Raw genomic sequence first — 18,261 nt, forward strand, 5'->3', positions numbered from 1 at the left:
GTTTATTTTACATTAAACGTGTTGACATAATTAATCGTATGACGTGCGTAGTAGGTTAGTTTTATTTGTGTTGACAATTTTCCAAATAAAAAAACTTAAATTTGTATATTTTCCTTTTCTCTAAGGAAAACACCCCTTATAAATAGCATGAATATATGGTAAATTAAGAATGGAATATTTTAAAAGCGGATTAAAGTCAGTGTTAGGGGGCCCTGCCCCTGGAACTCAACCCACCGGTGCGGAAACGGTAGGTTATTTAAACTTTGGGCTTCCAACAGATGTTTGTTTATAACTTAAAATTTCTTCAAATCTCTTTAGTTTATTTTAATTTAAATTGTGTGTAACTTTTTATACTATAATATTGCAATTTTAGGTGGAAAGACTTGTGTCAAGAGTCAGTAGTAGCACTTTACTAGAAGACCGAAGGGATGCTTGTAGAGCATTGAGAGCCCTATCTAAAAAGTACCGAATTGAGGTAGGTGCTCAAGGTATGGATGTTTTAAGGCAGGTACTGGAGTTGGACAGGGCAGATCCAGAAATTATAGGGTAAGAACTTCTTTACTTTTGATTTTTAAAATCTCCACATTTTTAAAAGTACCTACCTACTTTGAAAATCATGAGTATTTGTCATTGTTGTTGAGTACATACCATTGTATTAAACAGAGGGTTGATTTATAGAATTATAGAAACAATTACCATTTTTCTGTATTTTCAAATCATTTATGGAAAATTTTGGCATTCATGAGAAACTCAACAAAGAAGGAACAGCAAATTCAATCTTTATTGTCACCTTTGAAAAGTGCTGATTTTGTTTTAGGTGCAGAAAACCTCTCAATGTCTCAACTCCTAAAAAAGTCTCACATTTTGCAGTTAAATTTTTTTTTTGGTGTAACCATAATCAGCCCTTTAAAGAATTCTTTAACATAAATCCATGTCACCAGTCTAGATAACTTATATCTTTTAGGAAATCAGTCACCACTTGATTTGACCACTGGGATTTTTTTAAAGTTATTAAGCTTGTCTCAAAGTATGAGTGCAAATAAAGGTAAAAAAAATTATTTCAAGATTTGTAGACAAGTCAACTAAAGTTAACAGTCTTTGAACTGTAATGCAGGCATTCAGTCATACTGACAATAATCAGGTAGGATGTGACCATAATGGGTCCAAAGACTGTCTGAAAAAAATACATGAAAAAATCATGGCTTCTATTTTGTTTTTAAAGGACCATAGGTCCATGTCTCTAAATTTGGGGGTATTTTCTGTATTATGATTTATATTTGTGCATGTGTTGTGAGTGCTTCTGAGATGTGGGGCTGTCTTGGTGACTTCCAGAGTATCAGATAGGTTGTAATGTTATTTTGTCAGAAGTAATAGAGTGTGTAGGTTTAATCATGATGAGTAGAGTCTGGATTTCTAGAAATTTTGCTTTTTGTAAATAATAAAAGCAACCAACCTTTGACATCTAATGTGAACGATTTATGCAAAAACGTGTCATTTGACAGATTTTGTTAATGCTTTTTTTTTTTCTTTATTTTGTGCTTATTTTAGTTTTTTGTGCTTATTTACTGCTATTTTTGTATGGTTTAACTAGTTTTTTACAAAACAAACTTTTCAAGTTTTAAAAAATAAACTAAATTAATAACTGCTTTGGCAAAAAATTGCTATATTAAGATATTGAAGGCTTCTAAATGACAAAAACATGTTGCAAAATGTATAAATATCAATTTATAAATTTAAACTGACCAAAAAAATTTCAAATGCTACTGAAGTAGTCTAAAACAATGTAAAAACATTCCAAAACACTATAAAACCTCTAAAATGCCTTGCAAAGCTTACTAAGCAGCCTAGAACAGTCTAAAAGCTTCCAAATGCTTTTAAATTTATTTAGAAACTCTCAAAAGCTTCCGTATGCTTCTAAAGCAGTTTAACAGCTTCCAAAAGTTTCTAAAACCGTCTGCAAGGTTTCAAATGTCTTAAAGGCAGTCCAGAACCTTCAAGGCTCTTTAAACTGCCCAAACACCTTCCAAATGCTTCTAAAGTAGTCTAAAAAGGTTTTAAAACACTACAGAAACTCCAAAATATGTCTAAAGCCTTCCAAAACAGGCTAGACGCTTCCAAAAGCTTTTAGAACACCCTAACTCTTCGGTTTTAGGACCCATTTTATTCTTGCTTTATATAAATGACATTGTGAATCTTGACATGTATGGGCAGTTTACACTGTTTGTGGATGATGCAACTATTCTGTGGAGTGGCACAGATGAGCAAACATTGACTCAGCAAATAAACCATGACTTGTGTCTTATGAAGAACTGGTGTGACGCTAATAAATTGTCGCTTAATATTCTAAAGACAAATGTTATGTCATTTAAATGTAATTTGGGTCCTGTGTATGTTGAAAATCAATTATTGAAAGAAACAACTCAAAGCCGATTCTTGGGACTAATAGTGGATGACGCATTAAAGTTTGAATGCCATATAAAAACCCTCAATAAAAAGTTATCATCCAACTGTTTTTAAGAATAATTTCAAATGAGCTGGATAAAGGCTTATCAAGGCAAGCATATTTCGCATTGATAGAGTCCCACTTGCGTTTTGGCGTATGTTTTTGGGGATACTGCACTGGACGGCTTCTGCATGCAGTATTTGTCTTGCAGAAAAGAGCGGTTAAGTACTTAAGCGAGGCTAAACCTGGTGACTCGTGCAGGCCGCTCTTTGTTGCAAACAGAATTTTGCCAGCTTTGTTTATTTTGGAAACGGTGTCCCTGATGCATAAGAAGTACGGCACGACCCTGTGTGAGAGTTTGTCTGCTTATGTCACCAGGCAGTCATATATGTTGCCATTACCTATTCCGGTGACCTCTCAGGTGCTTAACTCATTGGTGTATAATGGACGTGGGCTGTTCAATCATTTGCCTACTGGCATCAGAAAGATTTCTGAGGGGGGCAGATTTAGAAAGGAGGTCAAGATGTTGCTCATTGAGAGAGCCTACTATAATGTTAGTGAATATTATGCAGAACGGTTTTAAATTTCTAATTGTCTTTATGTGCATATGTACCTCTAAGTTATTGAAATTGTTTTTATACTAAACTTTTATACTTACATGTAATTTGTTAGTGATAACGTGACTGTGGGTTGGTGAATTTGTATTTTTATCTTTATTGGTATGTGTATAGTATGGCTTTGTTTACAACTATTTTTAGTTAAAAAACAATAAAGCGTATTTTGATTTGATTTGATTTGATTTAACGGCTTCCAAATAATCTTTAACTAGTCAGAAGCTCTCAAAAAATTTCAAGGCAGTCTAAAAGCTTCCGTATGCTTCTAAAGCAATTTAAAAGCTTCCAAAAGTTCAAATTTCCTATGTCTTAAAGGCAGTTCAGAATCTTCAATGCTCCTAAAGTAGTCTAAAAAGATTTCAAAACACTACAGAAACTCCAAAATGCTTCTAAAGCAGTCGGAAGTCTTTCAAAACTGTCTAGAAGCTTTCAAAATCATTTAGAACAGTCTAAAAGATTCCAAATGCTTTTCAACTAGTCTAGAAGCTCCCAGAAGATATTAAAGCAGTTTAGAAGCTTCCAAAAAATGTTGTGAACCGTGTAAGAGATTCCAAATGCCTCTAAAGCCTTCCAGAACCTTCAATATGCTGTTTAAACAGTCCAAAAACCTTCCAAATGCTCTCAAGTAGTTCAACAAACTTTTGAGAGCTTTCAAAACAGTCTAAAATCTTCTGTATGCTTCTAAAGCAATTTGAAATCTTCAAAAAATTTCTAGAAGTTGTACTCAAAAAAATGTTGCATCTCTTAAAGAGTTTTGTGCTTTTATACATATTTTTATGCTTTTTTGAAGAAAATAATTTTGCTTTTTAAGCGCTTTTTTCACGACTTGTGCCTTTTAATCCAGACTCTAATCATGAGTTTTTGAATCAAAACCATGCAGTTTTGTGTTTCAAAATGGCCGCACAAATGCGGCCTTGATCTTTAGAAACCGCGGTGATCCTTCACATATTTGTAGCAAAATTAAACTTTAAATTCGAGTTTGTTAAAAATGGTATCTTCTAAGCCTTCCATGACAAGTTGAGCTATAGGCGGGTTCTCACATGTCAGTTTCACTGACGTAGTTTGAGTGATTCAGTGATACTAAACACATTATGAACGTGAGAACTAGTTTTTTTTGTTACTGAAAGTGGGAAGTTACTGATTATTTTTTATATTGTTGATTTTCTCAAATTTGTATTTTCTTAAGAGAGTATTTTCTCAAGAAACAAGAAATATAATTCAATGCCATGGATTTACTTTATCAAAAAAACCGCCTCCACAAATAAACTTATTAAACAACAATACACTTTTTAATATGACTTAAATTTTAAACCAATTAGGTACTTATAAATTTGTGGAAGTTAGATGATTATTTCTGGTTCATTACTGTTATTTATCACATTGTGAAATTTAGGTATTGCTTAGATACTCTTTGCAATATCACTTCCAAAGAAGTGTTTGAAGAGGAACAGGAAAATGATATAAATGTCAACATAAAAGCGAATCAAGGTGAACAGTTTACAGAAATGTTTTTGAAAAACCCTGAAAACTTATCATTAGTTCTTGGGCTTTTGGAGGAATACGATTTCAGGTATGTTACAGGGCTAGACAAGTTTTAAATACTATAACTGTTATACCACAGAGTACGTTGGCCAGCTTTAAAATTGTTATTATCATTAACAATGTGCAAGCCTAAGGAAGTGCAGGATTTAGTGTTGGTAAGCCCCATGGGAATGTCAAAGTTAATGGACTTACTGGCCGAAAATAGAGAAGTTATAAGAAATGATGGTGTGTTGCTACTTATACACTTGACTAAGGCTAATGCCAACATTCAGAAAATTGTGGCTTTTGAAAATGCTTTCGATAAGTTACTGACTATTATCAATGAAGAGGTTAGAATTGTTTTGAATTGTGGTGTTGGCCAACTGGAATTTGTGATTTTTTTTAAGGGATATACTGATGGAGGGATTGTAGTAGAAGACTGTCTGCTTCTGATGCTAAATTTGTTACAAAACAATACCAGTAACATTAACTTTTTTAAAGAAGGGTCCTACATACACAAACTTGCCCCTATGTTTGTTTTACCAGAAAATTTAGAAGAGGTACTCTCTTAAATAATTTTTATATACTTTAGATTGTAAAGTTATTTATTAGGTGGGGTGGAGCCCTCAAAAGGTATCAAACTTTCATTGTGTGTTGCATTTAGTGAGGACATTGGTTTCCCCAAACAATCCAGCACAAATTATTACAAGCTGTCAGAAAAATTTGAGAAATGCCAATCTGTTAGAAGAACTTTGTAGTATTTTAATGGCTAGTGGTAAACTTTAAATGTTAATAAATGATTTAGTTTTTTTTACCACGGAATTTTCAGGTGTACCCGCTGATATATTGACTGAAACTATTAATACAGTGGGTGAGGTGATTAGGGGTAATTTAACTAATCAGGAGTATTTTGCTAATGTGTTAGCTCCCTCAAATCCACCAAGACCTGCTCTAGTTGTTTTGATTATGTCCATGGTAAATGAGAAGCAGCCTTTTGCTTTAAGGTAGGACTTTTTTTTTACTTGCAATTTTAATGAAGTTTGATGACTATGTCTGATCTTATTAGGTGTGCTGTGCTTTATTGTTTCCAATGTTTCTTATACAAAAACGAGATTGGTCAAGAATTAGTAGTTCAAACGTTACTACCAAGTTCAGCCGGAAATACAACGGTAACCACTGGTAACTATCATAAAAGATGTTTGATATTACAGTTTATAAATGGAGATTTTTCAGGACAGTTGTTGTGTAGCGGTCTTTTCAGCAACGACGCTTTGAGCAACTGGTTTTCCGCGGTCGCTCTTTCGCATTGCCTAATAGAAAATCCTGCTCAGAAAGAACAACTTCTCCGAGTGCTTTTAGCTACTAACATAGGGGCGCAACCTGTCACTTTGTTGAGTCAATGTGCTGTTTATTTGCAGCAAACTAGTAAACTACAAGCTAAATTAGGTAAGTTTTAAATTTCCCAAACTTACAGACTTTAATAGTGTTGTTGTTATGCCAGGTATTTTAATGTTGCTTTCAATGTGGATGGCACACTGTCCTGCTGCTGTTAAAATATTTTTGAACGTACCTGGAGCTATGGCTTTTTTGACAGCCCAAACTTCAGCCACCGAGTTTGACAGTAATGCCGAGTTACTACAAGGTAAGTTTTTTGTGTGGGTGAAAAGAGTCATTTATTATTTAAATGTTTTCAGGATTGTGTGCTTTTATTATGGGACTTTGCGTTCTTTTTAACGACAATACCGTACAAAACTACTCGAAAGAAAACTTATCACAATTGATAGAAAAACGTGTGGGTTTGGAAACGTACTGTAAGAAGTTGAATGAGATTTCTAGGCACGAGTTGTACGCAAAAGCTGCCAAGCAACCTCAAATTAAGGCAAAACATTCCACCGAACTATTATTAGGTAAGTTTATTTAATTTTTTGTACACCACAATGCCTTTTTGCATTCAAAATACCTTGAAATGCCTTTAAAATACCTTACAATGCTTTATTATTGTTCAAAATGCCTTAAAACTGCCTAAAATGCCTCATATTACCTTGAAATACCTCGAAATGCCTTTAAATTATTTAAACTCTCTCAGAATGCCTTCAAATGTTAACCTACAGGTCTACATTTTACTTTTACTACATTCTACTCTTAAATTTAGTTATAAGGCCTGTGGTATTGAGACAATGATAAACCTTGATGAAATACACCCTTGAAATTATTTTTTTTTGGTCACATGTCTGCTTTTACAGTTCCTTTTTCCAGGTACTTTTGTCCCTTGTCAAAATGTCATAAGGATTAATGATTCAAGAAAAATGACTTCCTCAGGTTACCTGATTGCTTTTCCAAATTTTGAAGACCCAAAAGCTTAAAATTCATTTTTTTAAAAGTCACGTGACAGTTTTTAGGTTAGGTTAGGTGACAACATAAAGGTTTTCCCAATTTTTGACACTTGATTTGATCTTGGTCAAATGGGGAAAGTTTTAGAGAATTTTATGTGAAACTTATTTCCGGTTTCCAAATTAAATTATTTTTTTCCGTTTTTTGGAAAACGTCAGAGGCTGCATTTTAAACACTCTTTAACAAAGCCAAGGAGAGTTTTGAAACTAAGACATTATTAAGGCATTTTTGTACGTAGAACACGATGACGTAATTAGAAAAAATCTATCGTCATTGGTTTCCGAGATATGGATGATAACTTTGTAAATTCTTATGGCCGCCTTCAAGATGGCGTCCTCCATATGTCGGAAACCAATGACGATAGATTTTTTCTAATTACGTCATCGTGTTCTACGTAAAAAAGTACCTTAATAATGTCTTAGTTTCGAAACTCTCTTTGGCTTTGTTAAAGAGTGTTTAAAATGCAGCCTCCGACGTTTTCCCAATTTTCCGGAAAACGGAGAAAGATAATTTAATTTGGAAACCGAAAATAAGTTTCACATAAAATTCTCTAAAACTTTCCCCATTTAACCGACTCTGTAGCTTTTACGGTTACAGAGATCCCAATACATGTAGAACCAATTTGGGACACACCGTATAGTATTTTAAATTTAGACAGTGGTAAAATTGTAACTACTACGTCACGTGACTTTGATAATTCAATTTTTGAGCATGCAACACTGTAAAAACTAGTTGACTGTCAAAAACAGTGACGTGACTTTCAAAACGCAGCTTAAACTTTGGAAAATTGATAAATAAAATTTGGACAGTTGTAAAAAAATTAAATTGCAAAGTACACGTCACTTGACGTTGATAATGCAATTCTGAGCTTGCACCACCTGTAAAGGCCAGTTGATATCTGTCAAAATTATCACGTGACCGTTAAAATGTGGTTTAACCTTTAAAAACTTGGTAAATAATAATTACATGTGCGGTCAATTTTGTTATATTGATACACTTCGTCTACTACAATGTATTCCTTAAAATATCGCAGAATTTCCTTTATTTAGGTTTTATTTTGCTCAAAATTCCAATAAAAATATCGCAAAACATTTTGAAACATACAGTCAATGCCTCGAAATTCTATGAAATGCCTTATCTTGTATTGACTTGTAATATCTCAAAATGCTGGTAATACTAGCGACTCATAATATCTCGAATTACCTCGAGTGTGTACACCAAAATACTTCGGCGATCTACCCCTCGGTTTATGCTTTTGATACATTTTTTGTATCTATTTATGTCGGTTTGATCGTGTATGAAAATTGTAGAATTGTCCATGTTAATACAATGGCAAGGACAAACGCATACAACTCGCTTGTTTCCTTCCACAAAAGGGATGCACTCTTCTTAATTTTAAATTTTGTTTCCGCTGAGTCTTTATTTTGAGTTTAGACTCTTAGCTTTTTGCAAATTTCAGTCCTTAACAGCGTCTTCTTCACGAAAATTTAAAAAATGAAGAAAAGGATTTTATTATGTCACTTTAGGCAGAGTAGACGCAAAATGACATTTTTCGACTACTGATTTTGAAAGTACCTCATGTCAGCTTCCATTTCAAAGCAGAAAGTGGTTATTTGCCGCACGTGTACAGAAAGTGAATCATTTTCTGTCCTAAAGCGTTTTCGCTTCCTACTCACAATCCAGTCACCAACTTTTTCGGCGTTTTCATAACAACGCTTGACATACCTGTTTGAAATAAAGCCATTCCGTCAAAGTGATTTATCGGTGACAATGAGTTCGAGCACCGCCTTCTTTACAAGAAAGCCTAGAATGTGACTTTTAATGGCGGCGTTATCGGATTTTTTTTTGTACGCAAACCTATGGAGATGCAGTAGAAAATATGTTTTTTTAAATTTTTTCGTGTAGTTGATTAGAAGTTGTGAGTGAAAAATCAAAGAACGCTTCATTCCTGATCCAGATATGTATAGATATGGCTTTTTATATCCAATAAAGTCCAGCCAAAGCAAGTTTGGTTAGAACCCTTTGTCTTGGAAAGTACAACAAACTAATGTAAAAACTGCTCAATCAAAGAAAATTTGGAAATCCTTGAATCTAGGTAAGCAAAACTGGTAAATGGGTTTTATATTATTACCAAGACCTTTCTTTTAAAATGTAAATGTGCCAATAGAACTTCTAAAAGCTGTCCTGTTTCTTCAGAGTAAACCTTTGTTGCTCTCAAAATGCAGGCGGCCTCAAAATGTAACTCACATAAGTCACATACCAATGTATGTAAGAGGCAATAAGTTTACTGAATGAGAAAGCATATTGTACTTACCACTGAGTATTGTGTTGGAGTAAAATCATTCCACTTCAAAGCTTTCAACCACTGTTGGGTTCGAGCAGGGTCTTTTGGAAAGTAAAAGACTGACACTTTTGGGCCTTTCACCAAATTGCTTTTAGAAATTTGGCAAACAACCAGTGGACGGCATATTGTAGAGGCAATAGAATTTAAGTTAAAAAACCAACCACAAATTATAGAACAATGAAGGAACAATAACAATAGTGATAACACAATAAAATGAACACAAACTACACTTTCACTAGAACAATAAACATATAAACAACAATTACTTTGGCAAGTAATCCCAAGTCTTGACTTTAAACCTTAAAAATTAATTTAATCATCCAAAAACTCAATTTCCACAATACAAACAAATGCAAACTGTCAATCCCATATTTCGGCCATATTGGAATTTTTGGCATGCACCTTCTTGGCTTTCTTGTACAGAGGGCGGTGGTTCGAGCTATAGTCAAATTTTTACCCTTTGAGAATGACGTCATGCAGTTGAAAAAACACGCATGTCTGGAATTAGATCACAAGTTTTAACCTACAAATGCTTTGAAAAATTAGTGTGTTCAGAAGTGACTGATGATCAATTGGGATGACATCTGGAAACTGTTTCTTTTCGTACTCCAAAAAAAGCAGCACATTTAGAACTAGCATTTGGGCTTGCTCATTGTAGCGCATCATTTTTATACCTTTGATATTTGCTTATATCAAAGTGACAGTAGAGCTCGAATCAGCTAAGAAAAGGCCACAGGCGTCATCAAACGATGATGTCACGATCTCTGTACGTCTCGCTTTAAATATTGCTGCTCTCGTTACTTTCCAAGTTGTTGCAGCCAGTCAGTGGTGTGCTATTATTTTATCAGTAAAATGAAACGTTTTCTTCGTTTTTAATAAAGAAAATAAAAGACAAAAAGTTTTTCAAAGGAATGGAAACTCCTTCTGCTTCTTTCTTCATAAATTGTAAGACGTTACTGACGATTTCACGGCCTTGGCTGTGTATGATAACACCTTTCCTTCCAACCTTTTTGGAAGACATTATGACAAAATAACGTTTTTCATTCATAACACTGTGTGAACTTCAACTGCGACCATCAACAATACAACCAAAACACCAGACTAAAACGGAACCTAACCTAACCCCCTAAGTCTCCCTGTTCGCCACTACATTTTTTTAAACTTGGCAACACCGTTTAGAGTGCCGGCTAGTAAAAGCATATAAAAAGGTCCATCTGTCCCTGGCCGCTGCCGCATCTGTTTTAATTGTGTCCAAGTAAAAACCGTACTACGTTGCCAAGTGGCTTTTTGACCGCTTAACAATTTATTTTCGGGAATATTTTAATAGGACGCCTCTGATTATATCTAATGCGACGGCAACTGTAGAAGGAGAAAGAAATAGTTTTAAAAACTGCGTCATTGATGATGCGGTGGCCTTTTCTCATCTGATTCGAGCTCTAAATGTCAACGTTTTTAATTTGACAGGATGACAAAATTAATAACGTGCCTTTTTTGTTAAAATTGTTTATTTCACATGTTTGATATGCGAGAATACGAAAATATACGAAAATGATGTGAATTGTCCTTCTACTCCACCCCACAGCAGTCGTCGAAAAAATATCGTCTATATTTCGAGCCGAAAGTACTTTTGCCGCTTTTACATGATTGCAGCGTTCGGCTTTGCCTCAAGCTGCAATTTTCATGTGCAAGCGGCAAATAACTACTTTCCGCTCTTAATATAGAATATACTATTTTCTTGTAGAATTCGAATTTTGCAAATTATTCAAAGCAATGGAAGGACTAATCATTCAAGCTCTAGGAGTACAACGAGATTTATCGAATGGAATATCCGAATTGAGTCTCAGCGAGCACGAAAACGCCCTTTTGTTACAATACAAAGACTTGATCCGGGATCAAGACAAAAAATTGCAAGAGTGGCAAAGAAAGTACGCTTTCTTGCAGAAACAATTTGAAGACTTGAAAGTATGGAAAACGTTGTAAGAATAAATAGTAGGGTTATGTAAGTTTTGTTTTGATTGTAGGCCCAAATGGATGAATTACAGCAAAGCAATATTCAACTGACTGATCAAAACACAATTTTAAAAGCTCAAGTTTCAGCCGGAGCTTTACAAGTTAATAACGTTAATCCAGTTTCACCACCTGAATCTGAAGTAGGTTCAGTATTTGTTGGGCATGCACACACAAGTTTAATTTGTTTATTTTAGCGTCAATCCGCTTCTGTTCATGAAAACAACGACGCATTACTTCAAAGAATACATAAATTGGAAGCTGATAATACACGTTTGGTGAAAGTTGAAGAGGAACTGGCTGAAAAAACTTCTGAACTAGAAAGGTAATTATTATAAACAGTATTTAATTTGCAGTGTGATTTATTGATGATACTTTTTAGTTACCAAAGAGACCAAGACGACCTATTGGAGTTATTGACCGCGCAGGACACCAAACTGAATAAGTTTAAAGAGAGGTTAAGGCAACTGGGCGCTTTACCGAAAGAAGACGATAGTTCTTCAGAGCTTTCTGATAATGACAAAGAGTGAGGAGGTGATTATGTCTAGCAGAACTTTATTTAATTAAGAATTATACACACTCTGTCATTCCAGCAGTATTCTGTGTTAAAATCTAAGAGTTGTAATAAGGCTAGATTTAGCTGGACTCGTTTTTTGTCATTATTTATTATTGCTTTCTACTTTTTTTTCAATAGGCTTTTGCTCGAAAATGGCCGTTAACTCAGTTGATTTGAGTTTTGTTTAACTTTTGCGTCATCCGTATTAAGAGTTGAAAACTTAACAAAAGTAAGTAAGTAAATTACAAATTAAGAAAGTATGAAATTTCATTAGTTTCTGGATAAGTTTTTAAAGTTTATCTGAATAAACTTTGGTAGTCTTTGATTTCAAAATTCCAATAGAAAGGCAGTGACTGCATGCAAATTTTACTTTCTGTTATTGTGTTAACTACTTTTTCTCACTGGTTTTTAAATCTGAATTGGACATAAGTAGCTACAACTAACGTACAACGCATAATTTATACTTATTTTGTCATTTTATGGAGCATTTTGTACATACTTTCCTTATCGCATTGTTAGTTTTTACTTATGTTTAATATTTAAATAATATATTATTGTTTTTTTTTTACTTGAAGTCTTTATGTGTCCTAATTAAATCTTTGGTCAAAGAAAGTTAATCTGCGAATCTATGTCTATGTTTCTAAGTTGAACATAGCGGGTTCCGAACAATAAAAAAATACAACTTTTCTTTTCGAGAAACGGCCAACGTTTCGACTTTTATTAGGCTAAAAAAAACCAAAACACATCTCATAAACATATGGGATAATAAACATGCCATCTACTATAAAGAAATGTTAGAATTAAATTTTAATAAATTAAGATTCATTTAAAACTACCTTGTAATAAAAAAAACTAAAAATTATTGCTAAAACCAAAACACAGTGACAGAAATATATGTACAGTGTGACCCATTTAGAATGGAAACACCCCTATAAAATTTTTGGTTATTAACCGATTTCAATGATTTTTTTTTTGAAATAATTAGGAATGAAATGTCTATTACGGGAGAAAATTTTAAATATTTATTTCAGTTTTCAGGTCATATTACGATACTTTTTCTTGATAGAAAATGGAGAAATTTTATTAGCGATTTTTTTATTGAAAAAATTACTACGCCACTGGATCTATAGTGCTTTCAAATAGCTGTGACCAAAATTTCATGAAAATCCATTCATTAATAACAAAGTTATGACAAATTAAAATTAAAAAATCCTCTAAGCTAACGGTCACAAAAGAAGACCCTGCATCAACTGTTGCCATAGAAATGGTGTTACTATTTACTTGTTTATTATTAATTATTAATTGATTAATTTCTAAAAAAAAAAAAAATCAAAAAAAAAAAAAAATTTTGGTCATAGCTATTTGAAAGCACTATAGATCCAGTGGCGTAGTAATTTTTTCAATAAAAAAATCGCTAATAAAAATTCTCCATTTTCTATCAAGAAAAAGTATCGTAATATGACCTGAAAACTGAAATATATATTTAAAATTTTCTCCCGTAATAGACATTTCATTCCTAATTATTTCAAAAAAAAAATCATTGAAATCGGTTAATAACCTAAAATTTTATAGGGGTGTTTCCATTCTAAATGGGTCACACACTGTATAAAAACGTACATGTAAATGGCATTTTCATTAAATTGTAACAACAAAACCAAAAAAATTGTGATTAAATGTGTGCATAATGTCATTTACGTTTTTCTGTATTTCTGTCACTGTGTTTTGGTTTTAGCAATAATTTTTTGTTTTATTTTTTGTTGTATTTTTTCATTGTTCGAAACCCGCTACTCTGTTCAACTTAATATTGTCACTGACGCTAAGAGTTTTGATATGTCTATGTTTCTATGAAAACGTGTTGAAAAAGGAGTTTATAATAATGAAAAACTTTACTTTTCATAGCAATACGGTTTTAGTATTTTTTACAGGTATCATAAACTGGATCATGAATTTAATAAAATGGTTTTGTAAATGGACAAAGTGTGACTGTTTTCGGATTATTAATAAAGCTGCAAAATGTTACTCCAAAATAAAACGACAATATAATGGGCATTTATGTCGCTAATATCGCAGTAATTATCCCACTAAAAGCTGGGATAAGATATTTAATTACCTTGCTTTACGTTCTTTAGATATTATGTTAAGCATACCAGAAAGAGATACTTCAGACCTATACAAGAATTATTGAAAAAGGAATGTATACATTTGATACTAAATATTCCATATATTCTTAGGAAAACTTGGAGAAGTCTTAATTAGAATTATATCCAATTGTTTTTTTTTTAAACGTAGTGACGACTTAACGCCTTAATTTTGATTTGCTCTTATATGCGGACATGACTACGATAGAAAACTAGTGTAGCACCAGAACTAAGGCAGAACCTACGAGGATGGTGGTACCGGGTGAGCGCGTCCGAGGAGCAAGGGGAACCATCGGCGGCCGAACACAGAACAGTTGAATAACGCTCCCGCTGCCGTGGAAGGCCCAGCCGTGGCTACCGCTGCACCAAGAGGTCGCGCCGACCCCACCAGCTCCGTTCAGGTGCAGGGACGTTGGGTTCTATGCGTAGGTACCGGCCGGAAACCGGTCGCTTATCGTTTGGTGCCACCATTTTTCATTACTAATTCATTTTAGTAAACAAAGAAAAATGTCAATTGTTACTGATGTAAAATGTTAATTCTGTGTTGATGGTGGGTTTCATTGGATTGCGATAATTCAAATAATTGTACAGGGTGTCTAAAATAAGAAGTTGTTTTTCGTCCATATCGAACAAGCTATTAATATTTCTTAAATCCTATTGTGATTCCATTTATTTTGTGATTCTAAACGTATCTCAAAACAAATCGACTGATTTGAATGTTTCAACGTGTTTTGACGTATATTCTTTAAACAAGCCATCTTCTAATACAAACCATAACAATTGAATAGGGTAGAAGAGTCAGGTGATACCTTATTTGAAGGGTTGTCGATAAAAATAATTTAGACTAATAAACTAATAAAAATTTCAAAAACATCTAAAATACAATTACAATGTTCACGTTCGCATTTCAACAAATAAAATCTGTTTATCGTTAACTTATATCACATAACAAAAATTTCAAATTATTCGCCATTTTCACACAATAAAATTTTGGATTTTCATAAAGACTTTTAACACATGATAGTCATACTATGTGGTTTTGGTAATGAGAATGATGATTTAGTTTGTTTCCCGTAGTTGTTTACTTCTATGAAGAACTTGGCCACTAAATTACACAAAAACCGAGATTATTGTAAAGTTGTGATTAATTAATGACTCACAATTAACCGACTTTAGTTTATTTATTTGTATTCAATTATAAGGAATAAACATATTAAATGTGGCTGGGCGTTCCCTACTTCATATGTTTCATGGAAGTATGTGTCATAAGTAGAGTCCGGATTTCTAGAAGATTTGCTTTTTGTAAATAATAAAAGCCACCAACCTTTAACATCTTATGTGAACGATTTATGCAAGCACCCGTCATTTGACTGATTTTGTTGATGCTTTTCTTGCTTTTTTCTTCATTTTGTGCTTATTTTAGTTTTTTGTGCTTATTTTAGTTTTTTGTGCTTATTTACTGCTATTTTTGTATGGTTTAACTAGTTTTTTACAAAACAAGCTTTTCAAGTTTTTAAAAATAAACTAAACTAATAACTGCTTTGACAAAAAATTGCTATATTGAAGGTTTCTGAACGACAAAAACATTTTGCAAAATGTATAAGTATCAACTTAAAACTGACTGATGAGACTGAAACAAATTTAAACTGACCAAAAAATTTCCAAATGCTCCTAAAGTAGTCTAAAAAGGTTTTAAAACACTACAGAAACTCCAAAATATGTCTAAAGCCTTCCAAAACAGTCTAGAAGCTTCCAATGGAATGGCTTCCAATGGAAGCTTCTAGGACACTCTAAAGACATCCAAATAATCTTCAACTAGTCCAGAAGCTCTCAAAAAATTTCAAGGCAGTCTAAAGGCTTCCGTATGCTTCTAAAGCAGTTTAAAAGCTTCCAAAACTTCAAATTCACATGTCTTAAAAGAAGTCCAGAACCATCAATGCTCCTAAAGTAGTCTAAAAAGATTTCAAAACACTACAGAAACTCCAAAATGCTTCTAAAGCAGTCGGAAGTCTTTCAAAACAGTCTAGAAGCTTCCAAAAGCTTTAAAACACTCTAAAGGCTTCCAAATAATCTTCAACTAGTCCAGAAGCTCTCAAAAAATTTCAAGGCAGTCTAAAAGCTTCCGTATGCTTCTAAAGCAGTTTAAAAGCTTCCAAAACTTCAAATTCGCATGCTTAAAAGAAGTCCAGAACCATCAGGCTTCTAAAGTAGTCGAAAAAAGATTTCAAAACACTACAGAAACTCCAAATTGCTTATCAAGCAGTCTAAAGCCTTTCAAAATAGTCTAGAAGCTTTCAAAATCATTTAGAACAGTCTAAAAGATTCCAAACGCTTTTCAACTAGTCTAGAAGCTCCCAGAAGATATTAAAGCAGTTTAGAAGCTTCCAAAAAATGTTGTGAACCGTGTAAGAGATTCCAAATGCCTCTAAAGCATTCCAGAACCTTCAATATGCTGTTTGAACAGTCCAAAAACCTTCCAAATGCTCTCAAGTAATTCAAAAAAGTTTTGAAAGTTTTCAAAACAGTCTAAAATTTTCCGTATGCTTCTAAAGCAATTTGAAATCTTCAAAAAATTTCTAGAAGTTGAACTCAAAAAATTTTGCATCTGAAAGAGTTTTGTGCTTTTTACAGATTTTTATGCTTTTTTGAAGAAAATAATTTTGCTTTTTAATCCGGACTCTAGTCATAAGTCTTTACTTTGTTTCATTGTTGCAATTTAATATAATAAATTAAACTTCGTCTTTTTGTAAAGCAATAATTGCTCAAATCAACCGGTAGAATTTGATAATTTGTTTTGAAGAAAAATAAAATGTTCACTCCACAATTTGATCGACTTATTGATAAGTGACACGATACTCTCTACAAGGAGTTTTGAAATTACATCGAAATTTTACAGTCATACTGATACATCCGGTAGGTAAATGTCTAATCTTTTTATATCAGCAGGATTTTAAATTTCAGGTCGTTTGGGAGAAAAATCAGCTACTTTCCTGTGAAAAAAAAAATAAAATAAGAAAAGACGTTAGAAAGTTAGTTTTCAAAGTTAGTTTGATTCTAATTTTTCACTGCGAAATTTTAGGTAGTGTATTAATTTCTTGAAGCAGATTATTGAAGCGTCGTGATCAAATTTTGGTCCTTGTGCGATATGGACATCTTTTTCACCCTTGTTGTACAATATACTATTGTAACTATCTCAGAATGAAAGCCACGCTCTTAAAGTTTCAATTTTCTTAAAAAAATCAAGGGTGTGTGGTGGACCTCATTCACTCATCGAAAGAAACGTTAAAACAATTATTTATTAAGCAAAACATAAAAAATTCATATGTGTGCGTGTGTGATCAATTATTACAAAATTGCTTTTCTCTCATTCTCCTCTTTACGTATATTAATACTGGAAAAAGGTGTGGTTTGAAAAATAAAAAAAGCATGTTATTGTCTTTTTGTGGTGTCCTCTAAAACTCTTTTCAGTCGGCCTCTTTCATTGAAACGATCCCACGCAAAAACTCCGGCCACAACGTTTTCATTAGAATCGTAGGCCGGCAGAACCGCGGTACCAGCATCGGTACCTCTCTCTCCTCAGTTTTCGCTCAGTCCTATTGAAAGTTGGTGCGCGCGTTTTGTCTGATTCTGTACACTTAACTGGCTACTGCACTACCTGACTTTTTCAATGTTGTGGTACCATTTAATGTGACCGATTAGGGGAAACCATCCCCGTAATGTCACCGGATCAGGTGTGCGGTTTACGGTGATTTGTACGGCGAGTTACGCGCTAAGCGTGCGCTTAAGGGTCAGTTTCACTTGTTACGGTTTCGCGTTGTAAAACAATTTTTATTTAACATTTTTGGGGTACTGTTTTTGTTGTTGTTTACTGTGACCCTGAAGTGATCGTGAAGAGTTTTTGAACTGTGAAATGAGGACTGCATTGTTCAGAAGGAAAAGGAATTGAAATTTACATTTGAATTAACGAAAAAAAAAAGGTATGTTTTTTAAAAAAAAACTGGTGTTTTTTTGTTTAACCGTTTAATTTATTTAAACGTTAAGGTAAAATTGATGCTAGAAGATGAATAATGAATGTCTGAATAATTTGAAAGCTCAATACAATGGTACAATGAACATCCATTTATAAATTGTCTCTAATATGATGGTAGTAGCATTTTATGTAGTCATACCATTAACATTATGTATTATATCAGAAAATATACAGGGTGTTTTATAATATATGCGCACCACTTTAGAATAATATGGTA

The 18,261-nt window shown here is 33.3% G+C and overlaps 2 protein-coding genes across 2 annotated transcripts in view; both read left to right on the forward strand.

Moving 5' to 3' along the window:
• The first annotated feature begins 31 nt into the window (after positions 1 to 31).
• p115 (General vesicular transport factor p115) lies at positions 32 to 12,444 on the forward strand. Its single transcript, XM_081978192.1, has 15 exons — positions 32 to 247; positions 374 to 546; positions 4,451 to 4,627; positions 4,679 to 4,928; positions 4,986 to 5,138; positions 5,191 to 5,353; positions 5,408 to 5,582; positions 5,645 to 5,757; positions 5,812 to 6,024; positions 6,080 to 6,220; positions 6,273 to 6,485; positions 11,055 to 11,275; positions 11,335 to 11,463; positions 11,518 to 11,645; positions 11,703 to 12,444. The coding sequence occupies exons 1-15, from the start codon at positions 170 to 172 to the stop codon at positions 11,848 to 11,850; spliced, it is 2,475 nt and encodes an 824-aa protein (XP_081834318.1). The 5' UTR covers positions 32 to 169; the 3' UTR covers positions 11,851 to 12,444.
• Positions 12,445 to 17,497: 5,053 nt separating this feature from the next.
• Positions 17,498 to 18,261, forward strand: part of LOC145740590 (uncharacterized) — a 47,650-nt gene continuing 46,886 nt past the window's right edge. The window contains exon 1 of the mRNA XM_081996164.1: positions 17,498 to 17,991. The gene's annotated coding sequence lies outside the window, so the exon portion shown is untranslated. The remainder of the gene's footprint in view (positions 17,992 to 18,261) is intronic.

This window comes from Ips typographus, linkage group LG1 (assembly GCF_016097725.1).
Source record: "Ips typographus isolate SLU linkage group LG1, UJ_Ityp_2.0, whole genome shotgun sequence".
NCBI lineage: Eukaryota > Metazoa > Arthropoda > Insecta > Coleoptera > Curculionidae > Ips > Ips typographus.

Bases quoted from the DNA above. Each gene is read 5' to 3' on its own strand.
- p115 (XM_081978192.1), top strand. From the start codon at position 170: ATGGAATATTTTAAAAGCGGATTAAAGTCAGTGTTAGGGGGCCCTGCC. The intron at 547-4,450 runs GTAAGAACTTCT...TGTGAAATTTAG, and splicing joins GCAGATCCAGAAATTATAGG to GTATTGCTTAGATACTCTTT. The intron at 6,025-6,079 runs GTAAGTTTTAAA...TTGTTATGCCAG, and splicing joins TAAACTACAAGCTAAATTAG to GTATTTTAATGTTGCTTTCA.